This window comes from Bicyclus anynana, chromosome 7, assembly GCF_947172395.1.
Source record: "Bicyclus anynana chromosome 7, ilBicAnyn1.1, whole genome shotgun sequence".
Lineage (NCBI taxonomy): Eukaryota > Metazoa > Arthropoda > Insecta > Lepidoptera > Nymphalidae > Bicyclus > Bicyclus anynana.
The window spans coordinates 9,942,187-9,957,263 of record NC_069089.1 but is presented as its reverse complement, the minus strand read 5'-3'; the positions used below and the strand labels follow the sequence as shown (position 1 = coordinate 9,957,263).

Here is a 15,077-nt window from a genome sequence, read left to right as displayed (position 1 = left end):
GAGCTACATTCTTAGGGAGTAACGTAGGCTATATTTTGTCTCCTTATTCCTAAGGGAACAAGAACAACTCGTGTGAAACAGCGAGTACCTTCTAGTGTAATAATAAAATAAAAAAAACATTCAACAATAATTTTTATTTGTTACATGCCATATTTTAAAAAAAATTGTAATTGTAGTTTATTTACCTACAATAATGTTTGGTAGTACACGTTGTAAAGCAATATTATGAGCACAATATGCTGAGAAGGAGGAGAGCCCAACTATTTCACTACCTATATTTTTAACAACTACTTCTGGTGATGGTCTAATCAATATATTTTGTTGGCTAAACCTTTCAAATGGAATTTTCGTCACTTTCACAGAAGGCAGAAATCGAGTTGTACTGACAAAACCTTGGGAGTACGGCATAACTGTCTCAACACGTTTGTTATATACAACTCCAATCGGTATCTTTGGCAGACGTAGGTTTAAAACCGGGGAAGGTTGGGACAATAGCAAAGGCTTTTTTACTGTTATTTTTTCAATGATTTCCGGCGAAACTGCAATAGTGGGTGGGCACGGAACATTAACTAAGTAACTCTTCTCCATCATACAACTCGGTATTGCAATTGGCTGCGGCACTATAACTGGAACTTCGGGCATTATAACAGTGTCGTGTTGTATTATCACTTCTTTGACTGGTACCGGTACTTTGGGTGGTAAAATGACAACAGGTTCTTCAATTATTACAGGTATCGGCAGTTCTGGCATTACAAGTGGTGGCAAAACAGGCGCTTCCGGAATTATATTTGTTATTATTGTGTTTTGCTGTAGACTCGCCTCTGTTTCATTTTTCATGCAATCTATTAAAACTGTATCTGTCTTTTGTTCATTATATTTTGTATCATCTATTTTCCCTGAGATATATGAAGCTTTAACATCACTTCCTATAACAATTTGTGGATTGTAAAATATGTTGTGACCTTGATGCGAAAATTTTGATGAAACCTCTGACAGTGCGTCTTCACTTTTCATTTGAACCTTCTTGATCCGTTTCTCTATCACTTCTATCTCTGAGCCCTTTATTTGTGATGAACTGGATGATGTATGTAAACCAAACTGTGACTCGGAAGATGTACTGCATTGTGCAAATATTGCAGTTGCCAGTACTGCAAGAATTCGTATTCTCTGAAAATAAATGGTTAAGTATTACGATTATAAAATTAATTAACAACAAAACATCACGATTTTGAATGTTTTTTTTATTCTTTACAAGTTCGCCCTTGACTACAATCTCACATGATGGTAGGTAAATGATGATGCAATCTAAGATGGAAGCGGGCTAACTTGTTAGGGGAGGATAAAAATCCACACTAAACGAACCGAACGCTAAATCGCTTGGCGGTACGTCTTTGTCGGTAGGGTGGTAACAAGCCACGGCCGAAGGCCTTCCACTAGCCAGACCAATTAAGGACTGATTAAGAAAACCTCAATCGGCCCAGCTGGGGATCGAACCCAGGACCTCCGTCTTGTAAATCCACCGCGTATACCACTGCGCCACGGAGGCCGTCAAATCAGTGGATAGCCCACTACAGTTACGAGTGTGTATAAAGAACAGATAAAGTAATATAATTTTGTAAAAACTTACCATCTTGATGCTTTGTAAATTCAATTGAGATTGCAGTCGAATTAGAAAAGTCACTTGTCTTTATAGAAACAATTAGTTAATTAGGCACTTTCGACGTTATAAATTATGAAATCCACCTCCAAACAAACTTGTTATGACACATTTTTGTGATGCAATATAATACATACTTTAGGAACCTAATCATCCGCTCGATACTAATTTTCTTAGTTAATAACTAGTCGTGCCCCGCGGTTACACCCGCGTAGTTTAAAGGAATAAAAAAGTAATTCTAAAGGAATAACATATCTAAGCTTACGTTACTCCTTGTAATATTAGCTATCTGATAGTTGAAATCGCGTAGAAATAGGTTCAGCAGTTTATGAAAATAGACGGAATCGGCCAATATTATACATAATCTATAATTAAGTCCATAATTACCTCGTATCTAACATATACTTGGAAATGGCGTAGCTTGGCTTAATCAGAACGTAAGGCCTTTCATTATTAAAATTGTTCCTAAAAACTACTTCAGCACAAAATGTGTGTAAACTTTCAACCCACAGAGAGTAGAGTTGCTAAGTGCAGGTAAACAAACTATTGAGGCGATTCAACCTGTACTCCAACAGTAACAACAACAACAACAAAGGGGGCACGTAGTAATAACGTTTCATCTTAGACAGGTTATTTCGGGGCACTGCTTCTTCGGAAGATATCTGTGGAAGGTGGCCTACCGAGAACCTACAGAAGTTTGCATACATATAATACAGCATATTCTGGCTGAATGTCCCAGTTGGGTGGAGCAACGCGACACAATCGGCCGAGACCTATCTCTGCGTCATAAAAGCCATGACGGAAAATGAGAAGTCCTGGAAGGCTGTGGTTTGTGAGATTGTGATGTTACAGAAAGAGGCGGCGGAAAGGTTGTGAGAAGTCGACATGGACTCTCATCCAATCTTATCCGCCGTAAGAGAGCAGGCGGCTTATTTAGGGCCGTCATTTGCCTCCTTGACGAGGACCTCCGGTGATAGATACGGGGAATCTGTCATCCACCGGAGATAAGTCCTCGAGTTGTTAACGCTCTCAGTGCGCTTCCCGCTTTCAACAATACCAAAGATGGACCTGATGTTCGTGTGCCGCTGGCTTGGTTGCGGTCGCTTAAGAAAAAAATCCCGTGGCCCAGTCATTAGGTGACGAGTTGGAACACCGTGGGGTTTTAGTCGGTTAAAGTCTAACATAACTGTCTTGCCACCCCGTGACGAGAAGGTATCCATGGGATCCACGTAAAAAAGGGGTTGAGAATGAGACAAAGCAAAGCTTGACCGGGTCCGCTAGTTGAATATAATATAAATTATAGATAGCAGGACCATAAATGATTTGATAGATTATATATAAATTATATAATGATACATATTTTAAAATGACTTTTTAATTAACAGAAGTATATTTTTATCGTAGTATGAGTGGTAGTTGTCTTCATATAAAAGGCAATGTATATCGATCAGTCATCATTGTAACAATAACCCTTCCTTGAGTCGTGCATTTGAAAAAATATAGACAACATGAAGGTAGGTTCTATCTAATGAGTATGTTATTATTCTCATAAGATACAATATAATATTGTAAGATAATAAAGGAGAAAACCCACTGGACCATACAACGTCTGGGTAGGTTTGCCAACATTTTGTCGGAAAAATGTAGTATATTTCAGATTTAGCTATAAATGAATATAGTACGCTTAAAATACTTATAGTATTCTATATTATTCAAAAAATCAATATTTTTATTTTAAAAATATTTATTTACTCTTGTTGCATTTTCAATGAGCCATTTTCCTCTAAAGGTATTAAAAACATCCGCTAGGGGCAGCACTGAGTGGGGGTACAAATGTGTTGAATTTTCTATTGAAATCGCCATCAATGCCAAGGGCATTTTGCAGTTTGCAATTTATGCTGCAATTTCTGGATTTTTTTAGGTTAAAATGTTACATGATCTTTCGTAAATTCAATTATAATTTTATACGTTTTGATAAGTTTGACGTTGTTATTGTTACCATGGAGATTATAAAACAAATCAAACGCTAAACGCTATACTGTGGTAACCGACAAAACAATATTATACAGGAAAAGGAGTTTTGTGGTATTACCTAGTACATATATTTTCTTATGTTATTACGTTGATTAAGAATTTGATAATTTTTCAAGGAATTTTATAACGCTTAGGCTTTTGCAATTTCACTTACAATAAACAATGGCAATTTTTTAATTTTTAGGGAACGGAAACTATGCGTGTGAAACCGCGTGGCGTCTGCTAGTCACCATTACGTTACGATTTAACTCAAAAAGTTTTTAAAAGTATATACTTACATTGCCATTTTACTGTGAGGATATTTAATTTTTTTTTGAATTCTCTATTGACAAAAACGTCAAACGTATATACGTCATATTTACAATTAGAATAAATAAATATTGTGATATAATATAAAAAAGCTATGCTTACAAAACATTGTGTATCTTCTAATTGTACATCTGACAGTCGATACAAGCAAGATGCTGTAAAATTTGTGCCTTTTGTAAAACCAAAAGTTGACATATAAAAGTGTTTAGAATGGATACACTTATCACTTATTAAACTAATTATAAAATTTTACCCTTTGAAAAAATATCACTTACTATAATTTCACGGTCATTATGTTACTCACTCACTATTTGTACCTCCCCTCAGTGCTGTTCCTAGCGGATTTTTTCAACACCTTAGAGGAAAATGGCTCATTAGCAACAAGGGACAAAATGTTCGCCGGTCATTGGGGTGGGCAATGTGCATTCCCTTTTGTAAATTTCATATTGTTACAGGTATATCTTCTAGCCGTACTGTGTTTGATTGGGTTTGCTATGTCCTTCGCAACGGATATACCTGAGGAATTTGAGCGTTATCGAAGGCCGTTTTTTGATGAGGCTACTCGCGCAGAACTGGAACACATGAAGCAAACATTTATATATAAGCTAAAGCAAGAATTAGTATCTAGGCTACAGGAAACTGTGTAGATATATTTCGAAGTAAAATACAGAAATAAATTTTCAATATAATTTTCATTTAATGACCACCAAGTTCTTTTATTTTAATGACAATTTATTTTTTGATGTTCCATTATCTTGTAGAAATTTGGAGTTCTTACCACCTTTGGATCTAATAGATACTTTTACTCGTGCATATCGTTGTCTCTATTATTTGTAAATCGTCAAATAAAATTAATGTCATTCCAAATTAAAACTTTTATTTTTTATTATTACTGCCTCATTTAATTGGTCTACTGTTTAGGCTAAGTGGCTACTAATTATGAGGTTTTGCGTTCGAGTCCTGGGTATGCTATTTCTACCAAGAAATTCGTATTAGGTAACTCCCGCGTGGGAGCTACTTGATGTGTACGGTTTACCAACAAACGAATTAAAAAGGAGGGTAAAAAATTGCTAATCATGTCACACCTAATAATTAACTTGTTACTTAATTAAAAAAATAATTTGATTAATAAGTTTAAAACTTATTAATCAAATTTATTTATTAATTTATTAAGATTTAAGATATAGTTATTTGAATAACATTTTATAAAAAAAACGATATACTAGGTGTCCTGTAATTAGTAGATAAGACGCAAATGGTAGATACATCACTTAATTACCTAATTTGTGAAAAAATCCCTTGGGTGACTAAGTTATATTTTTTTTCGGATTTTTAAAATTTTTCTGCCTTGAATCAGTTTTTTCAATGCTGTAGCTGTAGAACTTGGTCACCCTAGGGATTATTTCAAAATTATTCAAATGAGTTTCAGACAATAAGATGGTGTATCTATCATTGTCGTTTTATCCATTAATTACGGGAAATCCAGTATAAAATGAATAAGTTATCAAATGACATGCGTTTTCTTCCTTCATTTATAGTTTGTTTGTTGGTAAACAGTGCACATTGAGTATGGCTGCAGTATATAAGTGCTAGTTAAGCCAGTCATTATAATTATTCTCAATATCTAATATTGATAGTTGCAGTGCCAATTATCATAATCACTCTAGGCCCACCAACCCGCGTTGGAGCTGCAAGGTGCGTCTAAGTTCCAAATCCGTTTCCGTCCCAGATGTGGGCTATTGAAGTAGGCCAGTAATAATAAATATTACCTATCACTATTGGACTTTTACATTAGAAGTCAGGAGGTCGATTATATAAAATGCTCTATTCATTGAATAGTATATAAAATGCTCTATTCATTGAATAGTATTTTGACCTAAGTATCTGATAAGTAAGAGTAAATATAATAATAAAATATAAAATGCTCTATTCATTGAATAGTATTTTGACCTAAGTATCTGATAAGTAAGAGTAAATATAATAATAAAATATAAAATGCTCTATTCATTGAATAGTATTTTGACCTAAGTATCTGATAAGTAAGAGTAAATATAATAATAAAATATAAAATGCTCTATTCATTGAATAGTATTTTGATTTAAGTAAGAGTAAATTTTTATTTAGTTTTTTTGCTAACAAAGTACAAAGGACTACATTAGTAAAATTAGGCAAGTAGAAAGATGCTGTAATATACATTGAAAAAAAAAACGTTGAAATATGCACACTTTAATTTTTTTTTCTTGTACTGTAAATTCAGCACCAACATTTTACCCAAGCACCAAAAACGCGCGGCTTTCGGCCGCGCACTGTATTATGGACCGGCCTTCGGCCAGGGGTTTGTGATAGGGCTTCCGACCGTGGCTATGGCTGGGCTTTTTACTCAAGCACCAAAAACGCGCACTCTATTGTGGACCGGCCTTCGGCCGCGCACTTTATTATTTAGCCGCGCGCTTAATTGGCCGGGGGTTGGATAGAGCCTCCGACGATAGCTACTGCTGGGCATTTTACCCAAGCACGAAAAACGCGCTCTTTATTGTACACCGGCCTTTGGCCGGGGGGTTGTGGTCTTGTATTTTTTATGTATAAAACATACGAAAATAAAAATAGAAGGGGCGACGAAGTCGAAAATGTACATCGATTTTCACCCGGACGAAGTCTCGGACATCTGCTAGTAATGAATGAATATCACTATTGGACTTTCAAATTAGAAGATAGTCTGAGTTGAGATCTGGTGGGGATATTTGACTCTGTAAAGTTCATTATAAATATTTTGACGGCCTCCGTGGCGCAGTGGCGTGCGCGCTTTATTTACAAAACGGAGGCTCTGGATTCGTTCCCCAGCTGGGATGACTGAGGTTTCTTGATTGGTTCAGGTCTGACTTTGGCTAGTTTGGCTTGTTACCATCCTACCGGCAAAGACGTACGCCAAGCGATTTAGCGTTCCGGTACGATGTAGTATAGAAACAGAAAGCAGTGTGGATGTTTATCCTACTCCTAACATGTTATCCCGTTTCCATCTTAGATTGCATCATCACTTACCATCTGGTGATATCGCAGATAAGGACTAACTTGTCACAGAATAAAAAAAGTAATGCTCGGAGCTCCGCAACCGATCCAATTCGTCCAATCAAAAGCTCGTTATTGTTAGAATTAGAGTATGGAAAAAGGAATTACGACTTACGGCAAAATTACACACACATTTACTAAAATACCAAATAAAAAGCAGTTCACTAGAGTTGCCAAAGCCAACACAGGTTAAAAAACAGGTGGTGGACAGAGCTGGTGCAAAATACACACATGCAAATAATATTAACCAACTAGGACCAATAATATTTAAGCCATCCTCGATTTCTTCGCAGCGTATCAATAGTAGATGGGAGTAGGGGCTAAAAAGACCCATTATATACGAGGTATGTTTAGGGGACGAGCCGTAAGGACCGCTCAATAGATACCGAGTTTATAATGGGTTTAGCCCCGCGTGATACACTATCTATACTTTTCACTACTCCTGATAAAAAACACTGTCATATTACCACTCCACAGCGGGGCTAAACATGCATTTCAGCCTGTAGGGGCTAAAGTAATTTTTCTAAACGAAAAAGGTTTAATTCGTAGATAGTTTAATCATTTTATTTTATTTAGTTTTCATCATGACCTCTATAAAACGAAGGAGGTTCTATTCGTAAATAGAATCTTCATAGGTGGGTACGAGTACTAAGAGCAATAGCGCACTAGCGGCTTGGCCGCAGCGGTCAGGTCGCGGCGGCCATCGAGATAGAAACCTTAGTATGAAATCGCCACAGAGCGCGCGACCTGGTCGCACGCGACCAGCGGCCACACTCAGCCGCAGCGGCTAGCGAGATCGGAACGGAGCGTTTGCGGCCAGTGTTCAGTCGCTATTTTCTGTTCTATTTCCTCAACGTCCATTTTGAAGCGCGCTGTACGTGCAACTGACTATCGTAGCCGTGGTTTTGGCCGCGTTGCAAATCGATCCCTGCGGCCTGGCCGCGCGACCTGGCCGCTGCGGCCAAGCCGCTAGTGCGCTATTGCTCTAAGGCCCTGATTGTTTGATAACAATTTGAAATTGGAACGAAATGCAGCGGATCTTGTCTGTGGAATGAGTAATTTTTTTTACATGATTTTTATTGAGTTTCGAGGTGCGTCTGCAAAAAGAATTTTAACATTGAATACTGTACTGAATTATTTTATTTTCTAGCAATCGTAGTGAAATATTTTTTTATCAAGATCAAGAAGAGTAGGCTAACTAACCACTGAACCTTCCAATGATGTAATTACATCATTTAGTTTAGCAGGGGAGAAATTTCTCCCTTCTTATCCTCCTTCTAATCTCAATATTTTTTATAATTGTTATAATCTTTTTAGCTAAGGTGGCTTGTATGTGGCATGGCCAGTGATTGCCAGTAAACTAAAAATCTATATCTTATCGTGTTCATTGGAGAGGTCCAAGCAATTTTGAAAGATTACCAATGGACGCTTTACACCAAAAAGGAACAAAAATATATTTTATCAATATTGTCATATCATTACTAATTTTAAATTAATTTAATTTAGATTGAAAAATAATAAGAGTTTATCAAGACCATAAATGGGTTGTCAAATCGATCCATATTTTCAAATGGATTTTTAATTAACAGTATTTTTATTGCTTTATTGGATGTAGTAGGAGTACCTATTAGTTGTCATCATATAAAAGGTAATACATGTCGATCAGTGCATCATTCTAACAATAACCCTTGAGTCGCACATTCGAGTAAATATAGACAACATGAAGGTAAGCCTTATCTAATAAGTAAACATGATACATACATTGTAAGAAAATATTCAATTCGTAAACTTTATATTGTTACAGATGTATCTTCTAGCTGTACTGTGTTTGGTTGGGTTTGCTATGTCCTTCCCGACTGCTATGCCTGAACAGGAAGACGTAGAAGATTTCCAAGTTGGCTTACACGAAGAGAATAAAGATGAAAACGAAGCGGTACCTCATAATGTGATCCATTTAGATGATAATACTCTCGCGTTACTGAGGGAATTGAAGAAACAAATTTTAGCTGAATTTAAACAGTCCGTGATTGATGATGAGGGACATGTTATACAACGTGGCATTCCGCTACCGCTACCTCGTCCTATAACTGATTTAGTTAAAAAAGTGCTCCCATGGCCTTTTTCAGCTATTTTTGACTCAACCATACCAGAACCAGAACCAGAACCAAAAGAAGCTGTGTAGGTATCCTGTTTTTATTTTAAAATAAAGACATGAATTTTCAATAAATATTTCATTCAATACAACAAATTTCTTTCATTTCAATATTGATGCCTCAATAGTTTGTAGTCAATGGGGTAAATACCACCTTAGAATCAAATTGGGATACTCCACCGATCACCGACTGAGCACCTCCTTCATACTGATCAGCAGTTAGAACATAATAATATTATGAAGTTATTTTTCGCTTTTTAGTCTAGTGGGTACGTTTTTAGGTTTTGAAGTTAGTTAAATATTTTTTCATATTAAAAAGGGAAAGAATAAAATATGGAACTTAAGCTAACTAATCCTAATAACTATACAAATCATATCCACGTGGAATGGTGGCAAAAATACTAATACTAATACTTTTTCATTAATTGTTTTCTTTTAAGTTTAATGGGTACATTTGTAGGTTTTGAAGACGGTTGTATTTTTTTATTATTTTTTTTTAACTTTTAGTGCAAAATATATAGATACTACGTGTAAAAAATTAAGGAGTTCCCTTAATTGTCCTTAATCTTTAACACCAGACCCCTGATGATATTCACAAACCATTTAGGTGGAAAGTCCTCATCAATACAAATTAATCAAGCCCAAACAAAAGGTAGCTATTGTAAACCGTTAACGAGTTCCCTTAATTGTCCTTGGTCTTTATCAACACACCTCTAATGACAATCACAACCCATCTACGTGGAAAGTTCTCATCAATACAAATTAATGAAACCCAAACACAAGGTAACTGCTGTTAATCGTTGAAGTTCCCTTGTCTATATTTTGTCTTCACCATCAGCTCGATTCTAAACCTTCATGTAATTGTAATGCCTATATTTTTGATAGTTCCTCTCGATTTCTCCAGGATCCCATTATCAGATCCTTGCATGATAATATAACACTAAAAAATAATTTAATTTTTAAGTTATAACTTAAAGTAGTTATTTAGAACAATGAAAGTTAATGTATAAAATACTTATCAATTCAAATAAATATTATTCTCACATCTTGTATTTTTTTCGCTATTGAGGTGAAAAGTTGTATATATCACACGAGAGCAAAGTATTTGTCTCTTGTGCCTTTGAATCCCTCACTACGCTTAGGATTCTAACTTACAATTATAGAATCTTTCGCTTTTTCTGGATTCAAACTCGGCACTCGACGAACAAATACGAACTTTGCTCACTTGTTGAACAAATAACTATTTTACACTTATTGATTACACTAAACTTGCTAATTGCATTAGCAGTTAAAGTATTAATATGCGGGATAAATACACGGAGAAAACAAAATACCAATAATAAATATATATACAATATTAACAAGAATATACTTTATTAAATAATATATAGAAACTACATATTACAATTAGACATATAAATATGATTAGATATTTGAATAAAAGACTTTTAAAAGTTCTCAGTGCATAAGGCTTTTAACTAGGGTATGCACTATTAGTAGAGATTGGAAAATTCCTTGTCCAACTATGTACTCTATGGTCCAACATAGGTTTGTATTGAGTACTTAGGGTAGGCTAAGCAGTGCATTTTTGCATCTATCTATCATCTATGTGTTTGTACAAGCTTTCTAATTTTGGCGCTCAGTATTCGAACCATGAAAAGAAAAAATCTGTTGTAGGGTGAATTTCCCAGCACCACAAATTGCGTGGCATTGTTGAAATCGGTACAAAAACATAGATATAATGTTCTAGCATTTTTTTCAGGTTAGGTGAGATAGGATAGTACATAAAAACAAGTGGTTGGCAAGTTCATCGTTCAGAGCTCAGTTGTCAGTCAAGTCAGAGCCTTATTGCTTATCCCGCCTAGATTCCCGTCTAGTTTCCTGTGACGTCCCGCTCATACCACACTTAACAAATTTACAGTCCGCTTTTAAAGGTATATACCATAATATACCTGGCGTCATGACATACAAAAACACCGATAAAAATGATTCGATTTAGCTACTCTACTGCACAATTTTGTGTTTACATTAAATTATTATGATTATTATAGTTTTTACACTTTGAACACATAACTCAACACACAAAATGAATTTTTTATCAAGATTTTCATATCTTTGTGTCGTGTAGATATAATTTTAACAGTAAGGGCAATTATTATCTATTTTTATCTCTCATTTATTAATTAGTTCTTTTTTTAAAATTTTTAACAATGTCAATATAAATATAAAATACAAAACGCTATTAAAAATTTATAAAAAAAAAATCAACCCTCCCGCTGCGGGACATTTGAGTGCCCAAGCAACCGGTGGTCAGGACTCCAGAGTGAGGAACCTCCTCACAATACGCGCCGTCTCAAGAAGCACTGCCTTTTTTACCGACTTCAAAAAGGAGGAGGTTCTCAATTCGGTCGATTTTTTTTTATGTATGTACATGTACACCGACTACTCAAAGACGTCTAGACCGATTTCAAAATTCTTATTTTGTTTGAAACGGTATAGTCCCCATTTGGTCCCATTGTCATCATGTCAAGATCTGAATATGGAATCCTAGAGAAATACCTGCTGATCAGTATGAAGGCGGTGCTTAGCCGGTGTTGTCTTATTTTAAGCCATTTCTGACTGGATCACATGAAACAACACTGTCTGCAAAATCTAAATCTGTACGATATTCTCACATGGCTTGAATAAATACATCACCGGCTTAGCACCGCCTTCATACTGATCAGCAGGTAGAACATATTATGATGTTATTTTTCGCTTTTTAGTTTAGTGATAACGTTTTTAGGTTTTGAAGTCGGTTGTATTTTTTTTATTAAAATTTTTATTATGTATCCGACTCTTGATCCAACAGTTAAGCGAAAGCTTCTTAAGGTGTTGGTCGAAGCTTTTCGCTATAAGACCATTGACTGAAACAACTATCGGAACAATAATAGTTGACTCAACATTCCACATGGCGGTAATCTCGTGAGCAAGGTCCAAGTATTTTGATACTTTTTATTATTAATGGTATAATAAATTGACACAATTCTTAAATGCCTTTTTAATTAACGTAAGTAGAATTTTACAGTTTTATTGTAGTGCCAGTCTTTATTTTTATATATAAGGCAATATACGTCCATATGTGCACCAGAGTAACAAAATATAGACAACATGAAGGTATGTTCCTATCTGTTAAGATCTAAGAGCTGAACTTATATTATCCAAACACATTTATTTACCTAATTATAATTTTTTCAATTAATAAATAAATTTCATCTAGAGGGGAAATATCTCCAACTTCGGCACTTCGAACCATAGAGATCAAGCAGATAGCCTGCATTTGTTGTTTTAATTTAATATGTGAAATTATAAATAAATGATAATTTGAAAAAATATTATATCTGATTATTAGAAAATAACCATTATAAAATGAATAACTGAACTGGAACAGCATGTACTTGTAGGGTAGGTACTCGTAGTAGTAGTATAGGTTCTATTTTATGTCTATATTCGTACAAAAATGAAAAAATAATCAGTAAAATATTTTTTACGTTGCAAGAACCAGCTCATGACTAAGAGCCCCGTATGGGTTCGAAACTAGTCGGGCATACTCCGACCTTATATCATGTGAGTTTTAGTCGTGTTTCATAATCAATTAAAATGAATAACACTCACGATAGTTTAAATTCTAAAATATTTTTTTTTCATTTCATTTATGTTGTTACAGGTGTATCTTCTAGCCGTACTGTGTTTGGTTGGGTTTGCTACGTCCTTCCCAACTGCTTTGCCTGAGCAGGAAGACGTAGCCGATTTACAACCTGAATTACAGAAAGAAGAAAAGAAAGAAGAGGAGATAGATGAAGTATTACCTTATAGTTTTTTGGTTCTTTTGGCATTGCCAGAGAATCATTTAAGTGAAGCTGATCTCGCGAAACTGATCGAACTGAAGCAAGAACTTGACTCCAAGACTAGTGATGATAGTAATGCTACAGGAAAACAGTTGAACTTTCCGATAACTCTACCTCCTTTTATAACTAACATTAGTAACTCATTAGGAAGTTATATTCCAACATTTCTGTTGCCAAATAATTGGCCAATTATCTCATCTATTTTAAACCGTCCCTCTCGGGCTCTTTTCCACCCACTTCAACAATAACAGCATTAGAAAGTATGGTCATTCGGTATTGTAATGTATACATTCTACACTTCTTGAACACATAACTTGAGATTGTAGACAATGGCCACTTTTGTTCGCCTCAGTTTTGACGTACTGGTGACATATCTATTTAAGTTGTATAAACAGTATCTTTGGGTATGCGGTATATTTTGTCTAAAAAGTAATTTTGAATAAAAGTTTAATTTGGTACAATTAATTTCTTTCATTTTAATATATTTTTTTGGAATTTCATTTATTACCTTGTGTGTGTAAACTAAAGTATAGTCGGATGCAATCTTTATGATGTTTCCGATCATCGTGCGTTAAGCTGCACAATATAAAATTTAAGGTGTCCGCGGTAACGTAGGTGGGCGGCGGCAGGGCAAAACTTCGCGCCTCCCATCCATCCGCCGTCGACCTACGTCTTAACTTTATGTACTCAGACCAATTAGACCAATTACCTTCTATTAGAATTATATCGCACTCAAATTCACCAACAAAATTATATGTCGTTTTATAAGGGGGACTAGGTAAAGTCACACATCGAAAATATTTAAATATTTTCGATAACACCTATAAATATAACCTGTGTCCTTTACACTACACACAACTATATTCATTGTTCACACAACTGTAATTTTATCATAAAAAAAAATCGATTTTATAGACACAGTTTATATGAACACGTTTTTGACAGAGGGATAACCTCTAGCGAGACTGGTCCTATTAAAGGTCATTGGTCAGTGTTTATGTATGACCTGCGACTATCGCAACTCATTTCGGAGACGTCATAAAGATTGCATCCGACTATACATACCGTAAACAGCATAAACGCATTGTTAATTAAATTATTTAACAGTGGAGGCGTATGAGTTACTAACAGACGCCCTTAGTTTCACCCACTAGTTCTCCTTTCCGTGGATAGCCTATATGCCTCCCAAATAACATGACTTTCTATTGCGTTATTCTCTTACAAAAAAATTGTAATGGGAAGTTGGCGGTGTTAATACAGCCCCGTGCCTCGGAGCACATAAAGCCGTCGGTCCTGCGCCTGATCATTCACCGGTCGTGTCGGTCTGCCGTTCCATCGGACTATGAGAGTGAGAGAAAAGAGTGTGCACCTGTATGTGCACACACACTACTGCACTATAATATCTCCCTAATATAAGATTGGCCGTTGTGGCAGTAAAAAAAAAAAAAATCGGTTGCGAGCATTATTATTATTTTTATTATAAAGATTTATGTTAGTAAAGATGACATCGAAACCAGTGTAAGAAAAAACATTTTCACAGACCAACACACCTGTCCAACAAGTATCTGTATTCCTTACTACTACTAGAAAGTAAACCGTCATACAAAAATACATGATCTACAACATAGAATTCGTACTAAAACGTCTTCGTAGTAGGCATATTGTGACTGGCAAAACACAAACAGAAGCCAAACAGAAGGACGGTACGATGACCTCAGTTTGCCAGTTTTTGTCATTGACCAAATGGGGCTCAACCAGTAGCAAATGTGACAACTCTAGAATGTAATCTCAAATCAGGGGCCGGTCTCTGGGAGTCGGTTCGATCCTGTTGTCATGCCCACTTCTAACACAGAATAAGAAATACTTAATTTGCACACAAAAACATATTAAAAATTAATAATTTATACTAAGAATTAGCATGAAAAAGCGGCTTATAAGCATTCTCTACCAGGCAAGAAGACTAATTTTTACG

The 15,077-nt window shown here is 35.5% G+C and overlaps 3 protein-coding genes and 1 long non-coding RNA gene across 5 annotated transcripts; 3 read left to right on the top strand and 1 right to left on the bottom strand.

Moving 5' to 3' along the window:
• Positions 1-115: 115 nt before the first annotated feature.
• Positions 116-1,766, bottom strand: LOC128198250 (uncharacterized). Its single transcript, XM_052882549.1, has 2 exons — positions 1,628-1,766; positions 116-1,167 (listed from the first exon to the last, which is right to left on the bottom strand). Exons 1-2 carry the CDS (start codon positions 1,628-1,630, stop codon positions 178-180), a joined length of 993 nt encoding a protein of 330 aa, XP_052738509.1. The 5' UTR covers positions 1,631-1,766; the 3' UTR covers positions 116-177.
• A 127-nt stretch (positions 1,767-1,893) lies between these two features.
• On the top strand, positions 1,894-4,706 carry LOC128198251 (uncharacterized). The gene is made up of 2 exons (XR_008250979.1): positions 1,894-3,171; positions 4,456-4,706. It is a non-coding gene; the product is annotated as an uncharacterized LOC128198251 (long non-coding RNA).
• Positions 4,707-8,637: 3,931 nt separating this feature from the next.
• On the top strand, positions 8,638-9,314 carry LOC112054549 (uncharacterized). The gene is made up of 2 exons (XM_024094374.2): positions 8,638-8,792; positions 8,871-9,314. Exons 1-2 carry the CDS (start codon positions 8,787-8,789, stop codon positions 9,246-9,248), a joined length of 384 nt encoding a protein of 127 aa, XP_023950142.1. The 5' UTR covers positions 8,638-8,786; the 3' UTR covers positions 9,249-9,314.
• A 2,912-nt stretch (positions 9,315-12,226) lies between these two features.
• Positions 12,227-14,689, top strand: LOC112054544 (uncharacterized). 2 transcript variants are annotated; one of them, XM_024094370.2, is made up of 2 exons: positions 12,227-12,374; positions 12,925-14,689. In XM_024094370.2, the coding sequence occupies exons 1-2, from the start codon at positions 12,369-12,371 to the stop codon at positions 13,351-13,353; spliced, it is 435 nt and encodes a 144-aa protein (XP_023950138.1). In that variant the 5' UTR covers positions 12,227-12,368; the 3' UTR covers positions 13,354-14,689. The 2 variants fall into 2 exon arrangements, with proteins under 2 accessions (XP_023950138.1, XP_052738359.1); XM_052882399.1 differs by lacking the exon at positions 12,227-12,374 and adding an exon at positions 12,762-12,824.
• The last annotated feature ends 388 nt before the right edge of the window (positions 14,690-15,077 follow it).